Source organism: Erinaceus europaeus, chromosome 9 (assembly GCF_950295315.1).
Source record: "Erinaceus europaeus chromosome 9, mEriEur2.1, whole genome shotgun sequence".
Classification (NCBI taxonomy): domain Eukaryota; kingdom Metazoa; phylum Chordata; class Mammalia; order Eulipotyphla; family Erinaceidae; genus Erinaceus; species Erinaceus europaeus.
The window spans coordinates 115,609,334-115,631,526 of NC_080170.1; the positions used below are offsets into that span (position 1 = coordinate 115,609,334).

Sequence of the window (22,193 nt, forward strand, 5' to 3'; positions counted from 1 at the left end):
AATTAAGAGCTCCCCCCACCCCCATACTAAAATCCTGTCTGTGGGCAGCGGGTAGATAGCATAATGGTTATGCAAACAGATTCATATGACTGAGGCTCTAAAGCCCCTGGTTTAATCTCCTGCACCACCATAAGCCAGAGCTGAACAGTGCTCTGGTTAAAAATAAATAAATAGGGAGCCGGGCAGTAGCGCAGCGGGTTAAGCACACGTGGCGCAAAGTGCAAGGATTGGCATAAGGATCCTGATTTGAGTCCCCGGCTTCCCAACTGCAGGGGAGTCAATTCACAAGTGGTGAAGCAGGTCTGCAGGTGTCAATCTTTCTCTCCCCCTCTCTGTCTTCCCTCCTCTCTCCATTTCTGTCTGTCCTATCCAACGACGACAAAAATAATAACTACAACAATAAAAAATAAATAAAAAGGGCAGCAAAAGGGAATAAATATTTTTAAAAAGAAATTTAAAAATAAATAAATAAATAAGGCTGGGAATATGGATCAGAGACCTGCCAACACCCATGTTCAGCGGGGAAGCAATTACAGAAGTCAGACCTTCTACCTTCTGCACCCCATAATGACCCTGGGTCCATACACCAGGGGGTTAGAGAATAGGAAAGTTATCAGGGGAAGTGATGGGATATGGAGTTCTGGTGGTGGGAACTGTGTAGAATTGTACCCCTCTTATCCTATGGTTTTGTCAGTGTTTCCATTTATAAATAATTTTTTTTTTTTTTAAATCCTGTCTGCCAAAGTAATCTTCTATAACCTCTCACCTAACTCCTCAGTCAGGTGAACCTTTCCTGTGTGAACACCTCTATGGCCAGTGAACTACACAGCACTCTTCATAATCTGCCACTTTCCAGTTTCCACTACAAAGATAACCACCAGTACCACTCTCTTCCCTTTGTTAGACTGTATGTTATTAGAGAAGAGGAATCCAGCCCTATTGTTCATTTCCCATGTGACTCTCACAGTAAATAAGTAAGCTAGTGGATGTTCAAAAACTGAACAAATAAATTAATTAGTATTTTTGTTTAAACCTATGCATTAAGACTTGATACATAAGAGTTCAAATAAAGTAAGAGAATTCCTGGTCAATGCTGGACCAACAAAAGCTACAACTGTGATGAAACCACCTACAAAGGACATAAACCAGTATTCAAGCAAATTTTTACTAGGGGGAAAAAAAAATCAAGACAATACTAACCGTCATGCCATTAAACAGCTGCGTGCTTGTTTGTACAGAAGATATTTCTTGAAAAGAAAGGACATTGCTGACATACTTGCTTGTAAATCGATCTACAATATTGAACACACGCTTCTCGCTACTGTTCCACCATAGCCTAACCATGGCAGGCAAGTCTTTTAATGTCATGTGATAGACTGAGCATGCCAAGTGCGGAATATGGTGTGGAAGAGTTGCTGTTTCTGGGAGGAAAAGATAGTCATAGTTGGTAACGCATATTTCCTACAGAGAATAACAGAGGATTCGTATTTTCCTTAGAAGTTAAGTTTAGGGAATTGGGTGGTAGCGCAGCAAGGACCAGCATAAGGATCCTGGTTCAAGCCCCCAACTCCCCACTGGCAGGGGAGTCGCTTCACAAGCAGTGAAGCAGGTCTGCAGGTGTGTATCTTTCTCTCCCCCTCTCTGTCTTCCCCTCTTCTCTCCATTTCTCTCTGTCCTATCCAACAACGACAACATCAATAACAACAGTAATAACTACAACAACAATAAAAACCAAGGGCAACAAAAGGAAAAATAAATAAAATGTAAAAAAAAAAATTTTTTAAAGGTAAGTTTGAATTCCACAACACTTCTAGGGTTCATAAAGAGTAGCAGGTAAACCAGAGTTCTGGAGTATTAGCTTTCTCCCATATAGATTTCTAGGCCCTAAAATTTGATCTCCTTCAGTAACTGAATTTTTCTCATTCATTTGCTTCCCCACTGGCAGCTACCTAATTTGCATGCCTTAAAAACATTACCATTTAACACACATTTGGTAAAAGGTAGCCGTCTTAAGCAACTAAGCTTCAAAATTTTTATGTTTTTTTCCTCCAGGGTTATCACTGGAGCTCAGTGCGAATCCACTGCTTCTCGAGGCCAACCCCCCCACCCCAGTTTGTTGCTTTTGTTATTGTTGTCATTGCTGCTGTTGGATAGGTTAGAGAGAAATTGAGAGAGGCGGGGAAGACAGGGGTAGAGAAAGACAGACACTTGCAGACCTGCTTCACCGCCTGTGAAGCGAACCCCCCCCTCCCCTTGCAGGCTCAAACCCAGATCTTTAAGCCAGTTCTTGCGCTTTGCATCATGTGTGCTTAACCAGCTGCACTACTGTCCGGGCCCCAATTTTAATTTTTTATTTGGGGCACTAGGGCCTAGTGAATGTAGGAGCTCATCTCCGTTGGCTGACTTTTTCTTTTCTTTTTTCTTTCTTTTTTTTTTTTTTACATTTCAGACAGAGTGGGGAGAAGAGGGTCAGGTGGTGGTGCACCTAGTTGAGAGTACACTCTGCCATGTACAAGGACCCAGGGTCAAGCCCCTACCTGCAGGGGGGGAATCTTAAGATCTGCAAAGCAGTGCTGCAAGTCTCTTTCTCGCTTCCTCTCCATCTCCCCCTGCCCTCTCTCTCAATTTCTTTCTGTCTATCAAATAAAACAAAGGGGAGGGAAGGGGAAATGGTGGCCAGGAGTGGCGCCTTCATCATGCAGGCACTGAGCCCTAGGAATAACCTTGGTGAGTAAAAACAAAAGAGACTGTGATCCAAGCAGGGTATTTAGCATGGGGTCTGCTATTTGCAATAACTCTCCCTCTGTCTCCCCTCATTCACTTCCCCTTCCCTCCTCTCTCAATGTCTCTTTCTTTTTTTTTTTTAAATTTTTTTTTTTGCCTCCAGGGTTATCGGCGGGGCTCAATGCCAGCACTATGAATCCACTGCTCCTGGAGGCCATTTTTCCCATTTTGTTACACTTACTGTGGTTTGTTATTATTGTTATAGCTGCTGTTGTTGCTGGATAGGACAGAGAGAAATGGAGAGAGGAGGGGGAGACAGAGAGGGGGAGAGAAAGACACCTGTAGACCTGCTTCACCGCCTGTAAAGCGACTCCCTGAAGCGACTTCCCTGAAGGTGGGGAGCGGGGCTCAAAATGGGATCCTTGAGCTGGTCCTTGCGCTTTGCGCCATGTGTGCTACTGCCCAGCCCCTCAACTTCTCTTTCCCATTAAGGGGGGGCTACTAGAAGCACTGAGCTGCAACAATAACCCTGTTTGCAAAAAAACAAATAAATAAGGGGGCGAGTGGGAGACACTTAACACCACTCCACCACCAGGGGGCGAGTGGGAGACACTTAACACCACTCTACCACCAGGGGGCGAGTGGGAGACACTTAACACCACTCTACCACCAGGGGGCGAGTGGGAGACACTTAACACCACTCCACCACCAGGGGGCGAGTGGGGGACACAACACCACTCCACCACCAGGGGGTGAGTGGGAGACACTTAACACCACTCCACCACCAGGGGGCGAGTGGGAGACACAACACCACTCCACCACCAGGGGGCGAGTGGGAGACACTTAACACCACTCCACCACCAGGGGGCGAGTGGGGGGACACTTAACACCACTCCACCACCAGGGGGCGAGTGGGAGACACTTAACACCACTCCACCACCAGGGGGTAAGTGGGGGACACTTAACACCACTCCACCACCCACGGGCCTTCCCTTGTGGTGTCAGGTCTCAAACTCTAGCACATAGGGTGAGCTATCTCCTGGCTCCCTAAATTTTGAATTAAAAAAAAGAAAGATTTTACTTTTCATGAGGAAAAGAAAGATCAGAGCACTGCTCAGCTCGAAACATATATTCATGCTGAGAACTGAACCAGTACAAAACTTAAAATTCATTTTTTTTCCTTTGATTTTAAAAATATCTTTATTTACTGGAGAGAGACAACCAGAAGTTGAGAGGATGGGGGAGAGAGAGAGGGAGAGAAACAGAGAGATATCTACAGCCCTGCTTCACCACTCACAAAGCTTTCCCCATGCTTGGGCCCGAGACCTTGAACATTGTAACATGCATATTCAACCAGGTGCACCACCACCTACCCCCTAAAACTTAAATTCTTTTTTTTTTTATTATTTATTTGTTATAGGATAGAGAGAGAAATTGAGAGAGAGAAGGGGGAGATAGAGAGGAAGAGAGACAGAGAAACAACTGCAGACTTCCTTCACCGCCTGTGAAGCAACTCCCCTAAAAGTGGGGAGCTGGGGACTTGAACCAGGATCCTAACCAGTCCTTGTGCTTTGCGCCACATGTGCTTAACCCGCTGCGCTACCGCCCGACTCCCAACTTAAATTCTTAATGGTCTTATCCACAAGGTCTATCTAGTTAAATACCCTATCTCAAGAAATATGGAATCTTGCATTTCAACATTCTCATTGCCAGTACCCACCTTTGGGGTGGTTCTTACTCCCCCAATGTACAGTAACACACCCTTCTGTCTCAGACAGAAGGCAAAGATGCCCCACACTGACCTCTAATCCTCAAGTGGAGCTCTTCCGTAAAGAATGTTTTAGGCTCCTTGTTTGAGAGCTCAGTAGTTGTGTCTGCATACGTTGGATTTTCTGGCATAAGCCTGAAGAGGTGATAAAGCAATTTATTCAAACTCTTTGTTTTTCGAAGGTGCATTGAATACAGAGCCCGCAGCTGGTGGGAAGCAAAGAATTTCTGTTAGGAGATTGAATTTAATCAAGAGCCTTAGGTGATAAGAATACAAAATGTCCCATGTTCAGCGGGGAAGCAATTACAGAAGCCAGACCTTCCACCTCCTGCACCTCATAATGACCCTGGGTCTATATTCCCAGAAGGATAAAGAATAGGAAAGCTTATCAGGGCAGGGGAGGGGATAGAGCTCTGGTGGTGGAAATTGTGTGGAAATGTACCTTTCTTATCCTATGGTTTTATCAATATGTCCATTTATAAATAATATATATATATATATATATATATATATATATATATATATATATACATATAAAGAATCTAGAGTGTGACAGATCGTATGAGAACAGAACACAAGCCTCACACATTACACACGCTCCCTTCCCAATGGGCAGTTTGCTGTTTCTTTTCCTCATCAAGCAAAGGTTTCTCATTGTTAGACATGTTTTAACACCTTCTCAAACTGCCTCCCTACTAGTCAATTCACCTCCACCTGGAACCCAAACCATGAAAAGATTTATCTATTTGCCAGTCCCCATAGATGATTCACTCACTCTTCTCCCAAGTTTTCCACGCATTCCTTCCACATCATAGTCCTTAATCTTTCAAAACCCTGCTTAGCACTAATCCTGTTTTCACAACTGACCTATCCAATATCAAACCCTCCAACATCTCTCTAGGGGGAACAGAAGATAGCACTGACAAGTGATCCCAACTGTTTTAGGGTCTTCTCACAGTTGCTTTATATATAGGTAATGTTACATAAAAATAGTGATTCTTTTGTGAAACAACGTTAAGACCTCTATGAATCCCAAACTTTAGCGCTGCTTGTTCTTTAAGGTGATTTTCATTCACCCACATTTACTTTACAGTTCTTTGGTATCTGTACCAACATTTAAGTGATTTCTCTCACCATATATCTCCTCATGGGTCAAAGGTAGCATGTTCTCAATGCTTACATATGAAGGCTCCAGCAACAGAACTTGGAATTGATTCTTATTTATTTATTTTCCCTTTGGCTGTCCTTGTTTTTTTTTTTTTTTATTGTTGTAGTTATTATTGCTATTGTTGTCATCGTTGTTGGATAGGACAGAGAGAAATGGAGAGAAGAGGGGAAGACAGAGAGGGGGAGAGAAAGATAAGACACATGCAGACCTGCTTCACTGCCTGTGAAGCGACTCCCCTGCAGGTGGGAAGCTGGGGGCTAGAACCGGGATCCTTACGCCGGTCCTTGAGCTTTTTGCGCCATATGCATTTAACCCACTGCGCTACCGCCCAGAACTGATTCTCAAAATACATTGATCAATACACCTTTACAATTACCTTTAAAGACTTTTTATTTTTAAAGATGTATTAACACAAGAGAGAGCTAGAAAGAACTAGAGTACTACTCTGGCTCATGAAATGCCAGAGATCAAATCTGGGCTTTCTTGCCCAAGATGGCACATGCTGAGCCCTTATTATAGTAGAGTGTAATAGTGGCATTACATTTATGCACACACATGACCTAGTTCTTAGAGTGGATGTATGTTTAAATATATTTGAAAGAGCATCATGATGTCTGCCAATAAGCAAATCCAGAGAAAGCAAGTACAACAGCAAGCAGTATGTTAAAAATGTGTGGCTTAGGTTGTGTAGACAGCATAATAGCTATGCAAGAAGATTTTCATACCCGAGGCACCAAAAATCCCAAATTCAATCCCCAGTACCACTGCAAGCCAGAGCTGAACAGTGCAGTGGTAGAAAGAAAGAAAGAAAGAAAGAAAGAAAGAAAGAAAGAAAGAAAGAAAGAAAAGAAAAGAAAAGAAAAGTGTGACTTCAGGAAAGGGCATCAATTTTTTTTTTCTTGAGCTACTTTTTTTTCCCAACTTCTATGTGAATCTGTTTTTCTTTTTGAAAAAAACATAGAAGGGTTCACCCTACACATGCCTTGCCACGTGGTATAGGTTCAAGCCCTGGCAACACATGGAAGTGCCCTGGCACCAGGGGAGGCTCCAGTGAGTGAAAAAGATTGGCCTAAGAATTCTAACTCTCAGGCAGAAGCTGAAAAACAAGATCAGAAGAGAAAACACAAGTAGAACCTGAACTGGAGTTGGCGTATTGCACCAAAGTGAAAGACTCTAAGGTGTGTGTGTGGAGGGGAGTACAGGTCTAAAAAGGATGACAGAGGAACCAGTGGGGGTTGTACTGTTATGTGGAAAAGTGAGAAATGTTATGCATGTACAAACTATTGTATTTACTGTCTAATGTAAAACATTAATCCCCCAATAAAGAAATTTAAAAAACCCTAAAACTAAACTAGAATAAATAAAAGAATTGTAAAATGAAGCAGACCCTCACACACACACACACACACACACACAATAAAAATGAAAGAGCATAATTTTTAAAGTAGTAGAATTGATTAGATTTTATTTGTTTCTTGCTGTTAGGGCTTTAGGGCTCTAGACAAACTTTCAGAAAGGAAGAGACAGAGCCAGAAGTGCTGAGGGGACAGGATAAAGGTTATACAAAACAACTTTTGTGTCTGAAGCTCTGAGCTCCCAGGTTAAATCCCTAACACCACTATAAGCCAGAGCCGAGCAGCACTCTGGCACATGGGAAAGAAAAACAGAGAGGGAGGGAGGGTGAGAGAGAGAGAGAGAGAGAGAGAGAGAGTTAGAGAGAGAGAGAGGGAGGGAGGGACAGAATGGGGGGAAAGAAGGAAGGAAGGAAGGAAGGAAGGAGGGAGGGAGGGAGGGAGGGAGGGAAGGAAGGAAGGAAGGAAGGAAGGAAGGAAGGAAGGAAGGAAGGAAGGAAGATATTGAGAACCAGAGCATCACTCTGGCACATGTGATACTGGGGACCAGATAAATGCAAAACTTTATACTTGAGAACCCAACACTTTATTCACTGCACCACCTCCTGGGTCACTGTCTTTCTTTCTATCTGGAAAAAAACAATATCCCAAAGCACTAAAGTCCCAGTGAGAAAAAGCAAACAAACAAAAACATCCAATGAGGACTTCAAGAACTTCATTACCAGGAATCAAAACGAGCTCACGTCCTAAGTCTAAGCAGCAGGTCTGAAGGAAAGTAAAATTATTTGAACGTCTCCATCAGTACTGTCTTTGTGATTTGATGTTTCCCCTTTGTATACAAATGCAAAACTGCTATCTCAACATATTTGCATAGTATGCGCTATTAATGACATCAATTATAACTGAAAATGCACAATGGAAATGAACGACATGCTATTTAGTTAGACTTCAAATAAGAAGGGATCAATTAAGTTTTTGTGTTCATCTATCAATGAAGTCACAGATGTTACTGAACTGATGCAAGGTTTAATTGAAAGTTTCCAAGTGGAGGTTTACCATGCATGGTGGCAGAGGGGGACCTTACCCTGGGGGGTGGGAGTGTGCAGGCACCTGTCTCAGGAAGAGAAGACTGTACTCATGTGACAACTGTCTTGTACATCATTATTTCCTTAATAAAGCTACTTGGGGGGGGGGGGAGTGGAGCTCTACATAATGTTTTTTAACCGAGTTCTGAGTTTCCATTCTGGACAATGAGGTCTTTCTTCCTAAACATAAGACAACAGGGACATCTAGTGGCTGCTAGAATATTATACAAAATAATTACAGGGCATTATCTCCATTTAGAATAGCTTGAATTACTCAGATGTTTCACAGATCTTTTTTTTTATACACTGATCTTCTTAAATAAGGTAAATTTCTAATAATGTATCAACTGAAATCTCTGGAAGAATCAGAAGTTGACCAGTGGGGAAAATTTTCAATTATTTTGAAATTATTGTGGTGGTGGAAAGAAAGAAAAGAAGAAGGGAAGGAAGGAAGGAAGGGAGGGAGGGAGGGAGGGAGGAAGGGAGGAAGGGAGGGAGTGAGAAAAGGGAGAAAGTAAGAAAAGAAAGGAAGGAAGGAAGAAATTACACAAATCATGTTTACAGCAATGAACTCAGTGCCTGTATTTGACTAGGAAAAAAAAAACAACATAGGAATATTCCAGACATTAATTTCCTTTTCAAAAACTGTGAGTGTGCGAAAGGGAAAAAAAATACGAAGGGTGAGGAAGTGGGGACAGAAAAAAATACAGCAGAATACCTGAAGCTAGTCAGATGAGAGCAGATTAAAATGTAAGGAATGTTTAAAAGAAAAGAGGTGGCCAGTAAGAGAAAAAACAAGTAGGGCAAAACTATCAAAATGTGTCACTATTTCTTTACCTGAGATGAAGCAGCTTTGAAAAAAGTCAGGATTAATTTCCAAGTGAGTAGGTATCCCAGCACATAACAGAATTCTTCACTCAGTGGCTTAATAGTAACTATCTGTCCAACAGGAATGCACCCCAAAACATTTTCTAGTAAGTCCTCTTGAGTGCTAAGAAGAGACATCAGCACCGTGGGTGGAGACCTAAGAAGCAATGATGAAGCACCTTCATATCTTTATAGATCATTCCTTTACAAAAAAAAACAGCTAAGTAAACTTTAAGCACTTTAGAAAAATATTTTCCAAAGACTGTTTCATTAACTGTTTCTCTACCAGTTTTCTTGGGTGAACACTGTATTTCATTTACAGAATAACTTTAAAGATAACTTTGAGGGATTTGTATACTCTAAATTTAGAGGTCTTGTCTTGTGATAATCTTTTAGAGCTACTAAACAGATTTCTGATTTTAAAAGGATGGCTAACGTAACTTACAGGGCTGGTTCTTCTTCTTCATCTCCATAGGACTTCAAATTGTCCTGATCATACTGTGGTAGCTCAGGCATTAATCTACAAGTCAAAACATCACTTTAAGTGCCAGGGAGAAAGGGTAGCAGTGGCAGAAACTCCATCCATGCACGAGGTCCCAGTTCAATTCCCACATAACATCACAGCTCAACAGTGCTCTGATCTCCCCCACTTGAAAGTTAATTTATTTAAATAGCATTATTTTATATCAAACTCTACCCCGTTAAATGCTTAAAAGCAGAAAAGACTCATAGTAGACCTAGCATAGGAGAGTGCATAACAGACTTTCACACCTTAGATTCCCCATGTTTAATCCCTGATGCCACAAGCCAGAACTGAGCTGTGCTAGGGAGTGAGGGTGAGGGTGAGGTGAGGTGAGGGTGAGGTGAGGGTGAGGACGAGGTGAGGATGAGGTGAGGGTGAGGTGAGGGTGAGGGTGAGGTGAGGATGAAGTGAGGGTGAGGTGAGGTAAGGTGAGGTGAGGGTGAGGATGAGGTGAGGATGAGATGAGGGTGAGGTGGGGGTGAGGGTGAGGTGAGGGTGAAGTGAGGGTGAAGTGAGGATGAGGTGAGGTGAGGTAAGGGTGAAGTGAGGGTAAGGGTGAGGTGAGGTGAGGGTGAGGTGAGGGTAAGGTGAGGATGAGGTGAGGGTGAGGGTGAGGTGAGGGTGAGGTTGAGGGTGGGTTGAGGTGAGGTGAGGTGAGGGTGAGGTGATGTGAGGGTGAGGGTAAGGTGAGGGTGAGGTGAGGGTGAGGTGAGGTGAGGGTGAGGTGATGTGAGGGTGAGGTGATGTGAGGGTGAGGCGAGGGTGAGGGTAAGGTGAGGGTAAGGTGAAGGTAAGGTGAGGGTGAGGTGAGGGTGAGGTGAGGGTGAGGTGAGGGTGAGGGTGAGGCGAGGGTGAGGGTAAGGTGAGAGTAAGGTGAGGGTAAGGTGAGGGTGAGGTGAGGGTGAGGTGAGGGTGAGGGTGAGGGTGGGGGTGGAGTGGGGTGGCGTGGGGTGAGGTGAGGTGAGGTGAGGTGAGGGTAAGGATGAGGTGAGGATGAGATGAGGGTGAGGTGAGGGTGAGGGTGAGGTGATGGTGAAGTGAGGATGAGGTGAGGTGAGGTGAGGTGAGGTGAGGTGAGGTGAGGTGAGGTAAGGGTGAAGGTGAGGTGAGGTGAGGTGAGGTGAGGTGAGGTGAGGTGAGGTGAGGTGAGGTGAGGTGAGGTGAGGTGAGGTGAGAGAGGAAGGACCCAAACCCAGCATGGGAGGAGAGTGGATTAAAGTGCTGAATTCTCAGGAGTCGGTGGTATAGCAGCGGGTTAAGCCCACGCACATGGCACAAAGTGCAAGGACCAGCGTAAGGATCCTGGTTCCCCAACTGCAGGGGCGTCGCTTCACAAGCAGGTCTGCAGGTGTCTATCTCTCCCCCTTACTCTCTTCCCCTCCTCTCTCCATTTCTTGCTGTCCTATCCAACAACAACATTAATAACAACAACAACAATAACTACAACAATAAAACAAGAGCAACAAATGGGAATAAAGAAAATAAAAGAAAAAGAAAAAAAATGCTCTATAAAAAAATAAAGTGCTAAACTCTCAAGCATGAGGTCCCGACTTGTATCCCCAATATCGTAAGTAGCAGAATGATGATCTAGTTCTCTCTCACCCCCTCAAATAAATATTTTTAAAAAGCAGAATGATACATATTATTTCCTTTTATTATTGTTGTTGCCATTGCTGTTATTGTTGCTGGATAGGACAGAGAGAAATCAAGAGAGATGGGGAAGAAAGAGGGGGAGAGAAAGATAAGACACCTGCAGACCTGCTTCACCACCCATGAAGTGGCAACCCCCCCACCCTTGCATGTGGGGAGCCGAGGGCTCACACTGGGGTCCTTACGCCTGTCCTTGAGTTTCACGCCACATACACTTAACCCGCTGTGCTACCACCCAGCCCCATAATATTTCTAATGAGTGTTTTTATGAGATTTTTTTTTCCCTGAAATAACCACCAGTGGCCAGAAATATCTAAAGTAAACTGTATGTGAGGGAAAATGTCCTAAATGATTGTTTAAAATTGGCATCCTGCTATTGAAATTTATAGTCGACTTAAGTTAGGCATGCTATGTGCACAGGTATGTCCTGACATATATGTGTGTATGTTAAAACTAAATATATATTCTTTTAAAAAATTTTTTTTTATTCATGAAGATAGGCAGAGAAAGAAAGAACCAGCCATCTCTCTGGTGCATGTGCTGCCGAAGACTGAACTCAGGATCGTATACATGAGAGTCTTGTGTTTTATCACCTGTGCCACCTCCCAGACCACTAAATATATATTCTGTGTTTTTATGCAGTGCTGGGAATCAGACTCAGGTTCTTCTACACGGGGTTCTATTACTTTAACCATCCCCCTTTTTTCATTTTGTTCTGTTTTATATATTTTTTTTGTTTATTTATTTTCCTTTTTTGTTGCCCTTGTTGTTTTATCATTGTTGTTATCACTGTCGTTATTGATGATGTTGTTGCCAGACAGGACAGAGAGAAATGGAGAGAGGAGGGGAAGACAGAGAGGGGGAGAGAAAGATAAGACACCTGCAGACCTGCTTCACCGCCTGTGATGTGACGCCCCAGTAGGCAGAGAGCCAGGGGCTCAAACCAGGATCCTTGAGCTTTGTGCTACTTGGGCTTAACCTGCTGCGCTACTGCTCGACTCCCCCTAGCCCATATTTTAATCTTAAAAAAAAAAATTTTGTATGAAAGTGGACATTAGAGAGAGATGATGAAGTATTTGTACAATCATCCACAGAGTTGTACTTGTTTTGTCTTTGTTGTTCTCACTGGGTGTCAGGGATTGAACCCAGAGCTTCACACATGCAAAGCAGATGCTCTACCACTAAAAGCCACCTCCCCGACGCCCATACTGCACTTGTTCAGACCACCAGAACATTGGCGATTCTTACTTGTACAGCATATGATAAGCAGCTATTTGCACAGGCCGAGCTCTGAAGAGAAGCAATGGGGTCAATATATTTAACAGAGTCTGAAGGTATTCAGGCAAGTTTGTTTTTTGGTTAGCAGTCAGTTTTGCCGGGAGTTTGTGGTTCAACAGCTGATCCTTTGGGATATATGTTAACGTTTCACACATGGGCTTCAGCATTGCGTTCTGAACGGAAGTTTCAGATGTATCTTTGCTTTCTACCGATAACAAAAAGGAAGACACAGCACACAACAAAGTGACTACTTCTGCTGAATGATTCATATACAGTCAACCATTAAGAAATGAGAGAAACTGGGGGCCAGGCGGTAGCGCAGTGGGTTAACCACACGTAGTGCAAAGTGCAAGGACCAGCGTAAGGATCCCGGTTCAAGCCCCGGCTCCCCACCCTCAGGGGAGTTGCTTCACAAGCAGTGAAGCAGGTCTGCAGGTGTCTCTCTCTCCCCCTCTCTGTCTTCCCCTCCTCTCTCCATTTCTCTCTGTCCTGTCCAACAACTATGACAATAATAGAAGTAACAACAACACCGATAAACAAGGGCAACAAAAGGGAAAAAATGGCCTCCAGGAGCCGTGGATTCGTAGTGCAGGCACCAAACACCCGCAATAACCCTGGAGGCAAAAAAAAAAAAATATGAAATGAGAGAAACAGTTGTCAAACATTAGATTACTATTATTGCCATTAGCAATGGTCTTTGTGGATACCTTGCCAGTTTTCACTACCTGTCTATAAAACAGAAGTAGATTATCATACATCTCATTTACCAACCCTCTCTCTCACTCTGTATTTTGTACTCTACTGTCTAACACACATCCAAGCTTCTGTTTCGAATTTTTCAAAAAATTATTAATGATACCATTACTCCCTTTCTTACTTGCCTGTAACAGTCACCAAAAGAGGTAAAAGCAAACTGTGGATGCCTTGGGAAAAAAATTCTTTCCATTCACTGATTAGATTTGCAGGAAGACTGCCAATGGTGTCTGCAGTTGTGGAATCAAAAAATGCACTGAGCTCGCAGGCCAAGTCACAGCTGACACAGGCAAACAGTTGTACAAGTGGAACTGAATACAATTCTTGGTTTTCATTTGTCGTCTGGGGGGGAAAAAATGAAATTAGTAAGCAAACTCCTACCAGAACTTTACAAACCGAGACAATAAAGAGGAGCCCCATTCCTTTCTCTAAAATAAACAATAATTAAAGAAGTATCCCCTGAGAGTATGCTCTATTTTACAACAAACTGATTTATCCTTAGGATCGAATATTAGGATTAGAATCAACTTGTTTTGAAATATTCTTTTTTTAATGACAAAAACTAAAAAAGGAAATGCATGAGGTAAATGAAATGCATGAGATATGTCAGGAGATGGGTTCCTTTTAGAAAAGGAAACTGAAGTTAGGCTTAAAAGAGAAGTAAATAAACTGTCTTTAAGACTTTGGGGAGGGCGGAGGGTGGATAGCATAATGGTTATGCAAACAGACTCTCATGCCTGAGACGCCAATCTCCCAGGTTTAATCCCCTATACCACCATGAGCCAGAACTGAACAGTGTTCTGGTAAAAAAAAAAAATAGAAGACGACTTTGGGGAGAAATACAGTAGGACAGAAATTTAGTGGTGGGCATAGTGCAGAACTATACCTTGTAATCTTACTATCCTATAAAGCACTATTAATGGTAAATTGAAAAAAAAATGGCTTGACAGAAAGAAAAAAAAAATCAGATCTCTCAAAAAGCAAAGTCCTAAGCTATACAACCAATAATAGGCAAAGCGGATTCAGGCCAATTCAACCCTGACTAACTAGTACATCAGAGCCACAACTCTTACATATTTAGTTGTCATGGTCACAGAAAAAGCATGCCTAGGGGGCAGAATGGTGGTACACCTGGTTGAGCGTACATGTTATAATGTGCAAGGACCCGGGTTCGACCCCCCCTCCCCCCAGTCCCCACCTGGAGGGGGAAAGCTTCACAAGTAATGAAGCAGGTCTCTCTGTCTCTCTATTTCACCCTTTCCCTCTCAATTTCTGGCTGTCTCTATCCAATAAACAAATAAAGATAAAAATAAATAAATAAATAAGTAAATAAATAAATAAATAAATAAATATGGGGCCAGGTGGTGGCGCACCTGGTTGAGCGCACAAGTTACAATGTGCAAGGACCCAGGTAGGAGCCCCTGGTCCCCACCTGGAGGGGGAAAGCTTGCAAGTAGTGAAATAGTGTTGCAGGTGTCTCTCTTTCTATCTCTATCACCACCTTCCCTCTCCATCTCTGTCTCTACCCAATAATTAAAGATAATACAAAAAAGGAAAAAAAAATATGCACCAAAAATTGTCTTTTAATTTGCTTAATCCTTAATGTATTATTCTGACCACACCGACACAATACATCTAAAGAATAATTTAATTAAAGACAAAAAGACAAAAACAAAATAAGTCATGAAAAAGATAAAACCAGAAAGTTGTACTGCAGATACCACATTTATTTATTTTAATAATTTTAAATATTTATTTATTCATTCATTCCCTTTTGTTGCCCTTGTTTTATAATTGTAGTTATTGTTATTGATGTCGTCATTGTTAGGAAAGAGAGAAATGGAAGAGAGGCGAGGAAGACAGAGGGGGAGAAAAAGATAGACACTTGCAGACCTGCTTCACCACCTGTGAAGCAACTCCCCTGCAGGTGGGGAGCCGGGGGCTCAAACCGGGATCCTTACTCCGGTCCTTGCACTTTGCGCCATGTGCGCTTAACCCACTGCGCTACCACCCGACTCCCAATACCGTATTTAAATGAGGCAATGGAGGGAATATTTTAACAACCAGAAAATGTGTTCAATGACTGATACTGACAGATGGAAAATACCTACCATTTCACTTGTGAAACAGATCTATTAAGTTTTTGGATGTTTGCAAAAGAGCTAGTTACAACCATCACTTAAAGAGCAAGCCCAGCCAATCTTGGATGGACCTTGAAAAATTCATGTTAAGTGAAATAAGTCAGAAACAGAAGGATGAATATGGGATGATCTCACTCTCAGGCAGAAGTTGAAAAACAAGATCAGAAAAGAAAACACAAGTAAAACCTGAAATGGAACTGGTGTATCACACCAAAGTAAAAGACTCTGGGGTAGGTGGGTAGAGAGAATACAGGTCCAAGAAGGACGTGGCGCAAAGCGCAGGGACCAGCATAAGGATCCTGGTTCAAGCCCCTGGCTCCCCACCTGCAGGGGAGTCGCTTCACAGGCGGTGAAGCAGGTCTGCAGTGTCTTTCTTTCTCTCCCCCTCTCTGTCTTCCCCTCCTCTCTCCATTTCTCTCTGTCCTATCCAACAACAACGACCACAATAAAAATTTTAAAAAAGGGCAACAAAAGGGAATAAATAATAAATAAATATTTAAAAAAAAAAAAAAAAAGAATGACAGAGGACCTGGTGGGGGTTGTATTGTTATATGGGAAACTGGGGAATGTTATGCATGCACAAACTATTGTATTTACTGTTGAATGTAAAGCATTAATTCCCCAATAAAGAAATTAAAAAAAAAAAAAAAAAAAGCAAGCCTAGTTAGTAGTTCCTGTGTGCAGATATGCATGAACACCCGAAGAGGTGGTGACACGTTAGGTTAATTTACCTCCAGCCACGCCAGCATGGAGCACATGATGAAGTCCCATTCGCTCTCTGCCAAAGGAGATGAGCAGTATTTCAGAAAGAGGGAAAGGAAGCGCATAATTTCTATATTTACACCCAGTATCTCTGGGCTCACCTCTGACAAATTACTGTGACGGAGACAAAAACAAAACTGAACATTAGAAAAATTATATCACACATTCAGTTCAAACGTATGCTATGTTTAAATGTCTATTAACCTTTTACTTCAGCGACACATAATCTGGGTCCACATGGTTTGTAGTGGGGTAAACACAGTATAAAGTATCACCTACCAACTGAAAAGGAAAATATCTTCATGATCTTTCTTCCAGCATATCAAAATTTTTAATATGCCATGTAAGAGCTCTCCATCATCTATACTTCTGGTCTTCAGACATGAATTGAAAATGGCAAGATGACCAAAACCTCCTGAGGTAAAATTCAATGTGAAAATTAAGATAATTATATATTTTTCCTATAAAAAACATAAAGTGTGCTATTGTGGCCCCGGGGGTGGCGCAGTGAACTCTTCAGCATAGACTTCTTACTTTGATCTCCTGCATACTATGAGCCAGAGTGATATGTTGGTTCTCTCTCTCTCTCAGACTCCCACTTCAAGACCCCAGCTCCCCACCTGCAGGGGGGTCACTTCACATGCAGTGAAGCAGGTCTGCGAGTATCTATCTTTCTCTCCTCCTCTCTGTCTTTCCCTCCTCTCTCAATTTCTCTCTATCCTATCCAACAACAACAGCGATGACAACAAGGGCAACAAAGGCAAAAAAAAAGGGGGGGGGAGCGGGAATGGCCTCCAGGAGCAGTGGATTTATAGTGCAGACACCAGGCCCCAGAGATAACCCTAGAGGCAAAATAAATAAGAATTTTCAGCACATCTACCTCTCAAATGAAAATAAAACAAGCAGAAAAGCCACACCATATAGTCAGAAAACAAATGCAAGGGCTGGGGAGATAGCATAATGATTATGCAAAAGGCTTTCAAGTTTCCTCAGACATTCTTCTGAGGTCCCAGGTTTAATTCCAAGCAACCGTAAGCCAGAGCTGAGCAGTGCTCTGGTCTCTCTCTATAGCTCTCTTTCATTTAAAAAAAAAAAAAGTAAGTTTAAAAAATACAAAATTAAATACAGACGGAGAAAATAAAGTGTATTGTAATTCATACGTTCGACTCAATCAGCATCTGCTATGTCAGGAAAGCACTTTCAGAATCTCTGCTCTTTAGAAGTCAAGCAACGAGCTTAAACACTGGCCCGCTTTCGGGAATTCTCGTTGTTACAAAATACTCTCCTTCACATTTCTGCTCTCAAAAGCCACTGCTTATTGCCCTTTTATTGTACTCATATTTATTTAATTGTTATAAATTCATTAGAGAGTTAGCCCGAGTAAGTTGTGGTATATACATACAATGGAATACTACTCAGCTGTTAAAACTGGTGAATTCACCTGCTTCACCCCATGCTGGATGGAGCTTGAAGAAATCATGTTAAGTGAGGTAAGTCAGAAACAAGGGGATGAATATGGGTGATCTCATAGGCAGAAGTTGAAAAACAAGATCAGAAGAGAAAACACAAAGCAGAACTTTGACAGGAGTTGGGGTACTGCACCAAAAGTAAAGACTCTGGGGTGAGTAGGGCAGGGGGAGGGTTCAGGTCCTGGAACATGATGGCAGAGGAGGACCTAGTGGGGGTTGAACTGTTATGTGGAAAAATGGAAAGTGTTATGCATGTACATAACTACTGTATTTTACCGGTTCACTATAAACCATTAATCCCCCAATAAAGAGATTTAAAGAAGAAAGGAAGGGAGAAAGGGAGAAAGGGAGAGAGGAAGGAAGGAAGGAGGGAAGGAAGGAAAAATTAGCCTCATGAAGGCAGAAACTTTATCTTCTTTACTAGCCCCTAGAAATACCCCCTAACTCTGAGATACTTAGATAGCTATTTCTAGTGACGTAGTGAAGAATGAATGGTGACATCTGGTAAATTCAGAGAAGAGAGAGAGATGAACAAAGACAAATCCAAGTCCTTATATAGACCTCTATTTTTTTAATTTACTTTTTATTTTTATTTATTTATTTTACCAGAGCACTGTTCAGCTCTGGCTTATGGTGGTGGTGTGTGTGTGGGGGTTGAACCTGGGAATTCAAAGCCTCAGGAATGAGAGTCTGTTTGCATAACCATTATGCTATCTACCCTCCGCCCATACCTCTTATTTTTTTAACTACATTATTCACAAGAGCCAAAGAGTGGAGGCAATCTACGTGCCCATAGGCAAATGAACAGATAAAGTAGTTATGGAATATAATATATTCAATTGATACTACTCTACAATTTCAAGAGACGATATTGTGTCCTTTAGGTCAAATGGATAGAGCGGGAAGGCGATTATGCTCAGTGAAATAAGTACAGATGTAAAAGACAACTATCAGATGGTTTTGCTCATATGTGCAATACAGAAAGAGAACAAGAACAAAAGAACTTGACAAACAAAAACAGAAGAAATCGCCAGGTGATTTGTGACAACAATGGTGGCTGCTAAGGAGTTGGGGGGACAGAACTTTGGTGGTGAATGAGGTGCGAAACTATGACCCTGTAAATGAAAAGAAAGATTCATTCCCCAAAAGGGAATGATCTAGCAGCAGAGGCAAACTTAAAAACCAAATCGTGGGGAATTGGGTGGTAGCGCAGAGGGTTAAGTGCAGGTGATGCAAAGCACAACGACTGGCATAAGGATCCCAGTTCGAGCCTCTGGCTCCCCACCTGCAGAGGAGTCGCTTCACAAGTGGTGAAACAAGTCTGCAGGTGTTTATCTTTCTCTCCCCCTCTCTGTCTTCCTCTCCTCTCTCCATTTCTCTCTGTCCTATTCAACAACAACAACAATAATAACTACAACAATAAAAAATAACCAGGGCAACAAAAAAGGGGAATAAATAAATAAATAAACCAAATCATGAGAGATGAAAGTGGGTCTGAGAGGTGGTCCCCCTTGGAGAGAGCATATGTTACCATGCTCAAGGACCTGGGTTCAAGTCTCTAGTTCCCACCAGGAAGGAAGCTTCAAAAGCAGTGAGCAGGAATACAGATGTATCTCTTTCCCTATCTCCCACTCACCTCTCAATTTCTCTGTTTCTAGCAAATAAAAAATAAATTCAGGGCAGGGGGAGATAGCATAATGGTTATGTAAAGAAATTCTGTGCCCGTGCGTGAGGCTCCAGAGTTACAGGTTCAATCCCCCGCACCACCATAAGCCAGAGCTGAGCAGTGCTCTGGTAAAAAAAAAAAAAAAAAAGAAAAGAAGAGAAGAGAGGAGAGGAGAGGAGAGGAGAGGAGAGGAGAGGAGAGGAGAAGAGAAGAGAAGAGAAGAGAAGAGAAGAGAAGAGAAGAGAAGAGAAGAGAAGAGAAGAGAAAAGAAAAGAATCATAAGAGGGGAAAAAATAACCATCAGGAGTGATGGGGTCACTGTGCAGGCCCCAAGCCCCAGAGATAACCCCGGTGGCAATTAAATTGTGATAAAAACTGAGAGCTCAGGACAGAAAACTAGTATCTCCCAAAGTTGGTATTTAAACCAAGATGTATAAAACAGTAAAGAGTCATTTGCAAGACTAGCAAAAAGGCACTTGAGGGAGTAAAACAGTATAGAGCAGGCTGAGGAGCTAGCGTTCGTTATGCAGTGGTATCACCATAAGCCGAAGTTGAGCAGTGCTCTGGTAGATAAACAAACAAAACAAAAAAATCACAAGAATACTAGTACTGATAAAATCAAATCATAATCACAGAATGTTCGCAAAGTATGAGAATTAAGTAAAACTGGAGAGTTCTGCTTTAATGAGGTTGTGAAATACCTTAAAGGCCAAAACCTTTTGGTTTTCAACCTGTAAACAAACAGGAACCAAGGGAGAAAGCAAGAGATATTTAATCTTCCTTTAAAAGCAAATAAAAATAAGGTTTATCAAATCTTCTTGCCAATAGAAGATTTTAACCAGAACAGCTAATTTCCCCACAACTGGGAAGTATTAAGTTTGTTTCCAACCAGCCACTTTAGACGTTAACCACAGTGAACTCTCAGCTCTGTTTTATGTTTTTGTATACTAGGAACATCTCTAACAACTACTTATGGACAGAAAACTATCCTTCGATGTTCAACTGAAACATTTCTCTTTGTGAAATCAACCATTTTCACTTGAAAACTCCTTCACTGCAACCTGGACCCACGGCACATCTTGTTAAATCAGTTATCACAGGATGTAATGTTCTATCTGTCTTTTCTACTAAAGAAACTACTACAAAACCAGTGCTCAAACTGCTTCTTAAATTGATAACCTAATAAAGTGCAGAGTGTGCAAGATTTTTTAAATACAACAAAAGCTATTACTTTTCTTATCTATACTATTTGTTCAATCATTGGCTGACCAGAGGAAGATGAGTAAAAACAAACAAAAAATGCTACACAGAAAATGAATTATTAGAAGGTACTTACGGTTGTAATCTTCCCTTAAAGTTGTATGGGTGACATAGATTTTTTTTTAATTGGATAGAGAGAGAAACTGAGAGGGGAGGGAAAGAGACTTGAACTTGGGCTTGAACCCAAGTCCTTCTGCAATGTAACATGTGTGCTTAAACAGGCTTGCCATGGCCAGCCCCTTAAGGCTGCAGCATTTCTGGACAGTAAAATATTAATAGCCACTCTGCAATGGTACATAAAAAGTATAAACTAGAAATCAGCTACAGGTTCAAACTTGTCTCTGGTGGATTAAGATTGAGGTACAAAGAATCATTTCTTTCGACTCAAGCAATAATTAATAAAATACTTATCAAACAACTAACCATTAGTACTCCAAAGATCTTCCTTAGTCCAGACCAGAAGGGCAGGTATACATTGAGCAATGAATTCTTTCCTATCTTCTTTTGATAAAAATGGACAAAGACTTTGGATAGTATGCATATTACCTTCTGTCAGTGGAAAAAAACTGTTTAAAGGAAAGAAAAGGCATGAATTATATTTATCTTAAATACACAGTTCTTTCATAAAGTTCCTCACAGTTCCTATGTATAAAAAAAAAAAAAAAAAGCAAGCCAGGATGGAGGAGAAAGCATAATGGTTATGCGAATCAACACTCATGCCTGAGGCTTCCAGGTCCCAGGTTCAATCCCCCACCAAAAGCCAGAGCTGAATTGTGCTCTGGGAAAGAAAGAAAGAAAGAAAGAAAGAAAGAAAGAAAGAAAGAAAGAGAGAGAGAGAGAGAGAGAGAGAGAGAGAGAGAGAGAGAGAGAGAGAGGGAGAAAGAGAGGGGGGGAGGGAGGGAGAGAGAGAGAGAGAGGGAGGGAGGGAGGGAGGGAGGGAGAAAGAAAGGAGGGAGGGGGCCTCTTTTTAAGGGAGTCGAGTGGTAGCACAGCGGGTTAAACATAGGTGGTGTAAAGTGCAAGGACTGGCTTAAGAATACCAGGGTTCGAGTTCCAGCTACAGGGGAGTCGCTTCACAGGTGGTGAAGCAAGTCTGCAGGTGTCTATCTACCTCTACCCCTCTCTGTCTTCCCCTCCTCTATTTCTCTCTGTCCTATCCAACAACGACGACATCAATAACAACAATAAAACAAGGGCAACAAAAGGAAATAAATATTAAAAAAGAAAAGAAAAGCCAAATAATTCTACTAATAATATATAAAAAATAAGGGCTGGTGAGCTTACTCAACAGGTAAGGTACCTGCCTTGCCGGGTCCACTGCCCTGACACATGTGAGGTGCTATGGCACTGAAGTGTCTCTTCCTCTCTTTGTTGTTATCCTTATTTTCTTTATCTTTTTTGATAGAGACAGAAGAAAATTGAGGAGAAAGAGGGAGACCGAAAGGGAAACAAAAAAAGAGGCATCTGTGGTGTTGCTTCACCAATCACGAAGCTTCTCCCTACAGGTGGGGACTGCGGGCTTAACACTGGTTCTTGTGCATGGTGATGGCACATTCTACTGGGTGATCCCCTTGTTACTATCCTTCTCTCTGCAGGAAAATGGCAATGGGGGGGGGGGGGGGGGGAGATGGATCGACCTGCCAATGCCCACGTCCAGTGGAGAAGCAATTACAGAGACCAGAACTCCAACCTTCTGCAGCCTAAAAAGAATTTTGGTCCATACTCCC

General features: G+C 42.1%; 1 protein-coding gene across 1 annotated transcript in view; it reads right to left on the reverse strand.

Moving 5' to 3' along the window:
• Nucleotides 1-411: 411 nt before the first annotated feature.
• The window catches only part of LTN1 (listerin E3 ubiquitin protein ligase 1), a 70,904-nt gene continuing 49,122 nt past the window's right edge, over nt 412-22,193 (reverse strand). The window contains exons 19-27 of the mRNA XM_060198575.1: nt 20,890-21,032; nt 16,351-16,486; nt 16,041-16,185; nt 13,297-13,510; nt 12,386-12,620; nt 9,410-9,484; nt 8,935-9,121; nt 4,527-4,698; nt 412-1,421 (exon numbers count right to left, since the gene is read on the reverse strand). Of these exons, the coding sequence (XP_060054558.1) occupies nt 1,168-1,421; nt 4,527-4,698; nt 8,935-9,121; nt 9,410-9,484; nt 12,386-12,620; nt 13,297-13,510; nt 16,041-16,185; nt 16,351-16,486; nt 20,890-21,032 (1,561 nt within the window). The 3' untranslated portion in view covers nt 412-1,167. The remainder of the gene's footprint in view (nt 1,422-4,526; nt 4,699-8,934; nt 9,122-9,409; nt 9,485-12,385; nt 12,621-13,296; nt 13,511-16,040; nt 16,186-16,350; nt 16,487-20,889; nt 21,033-22,193) is intronic.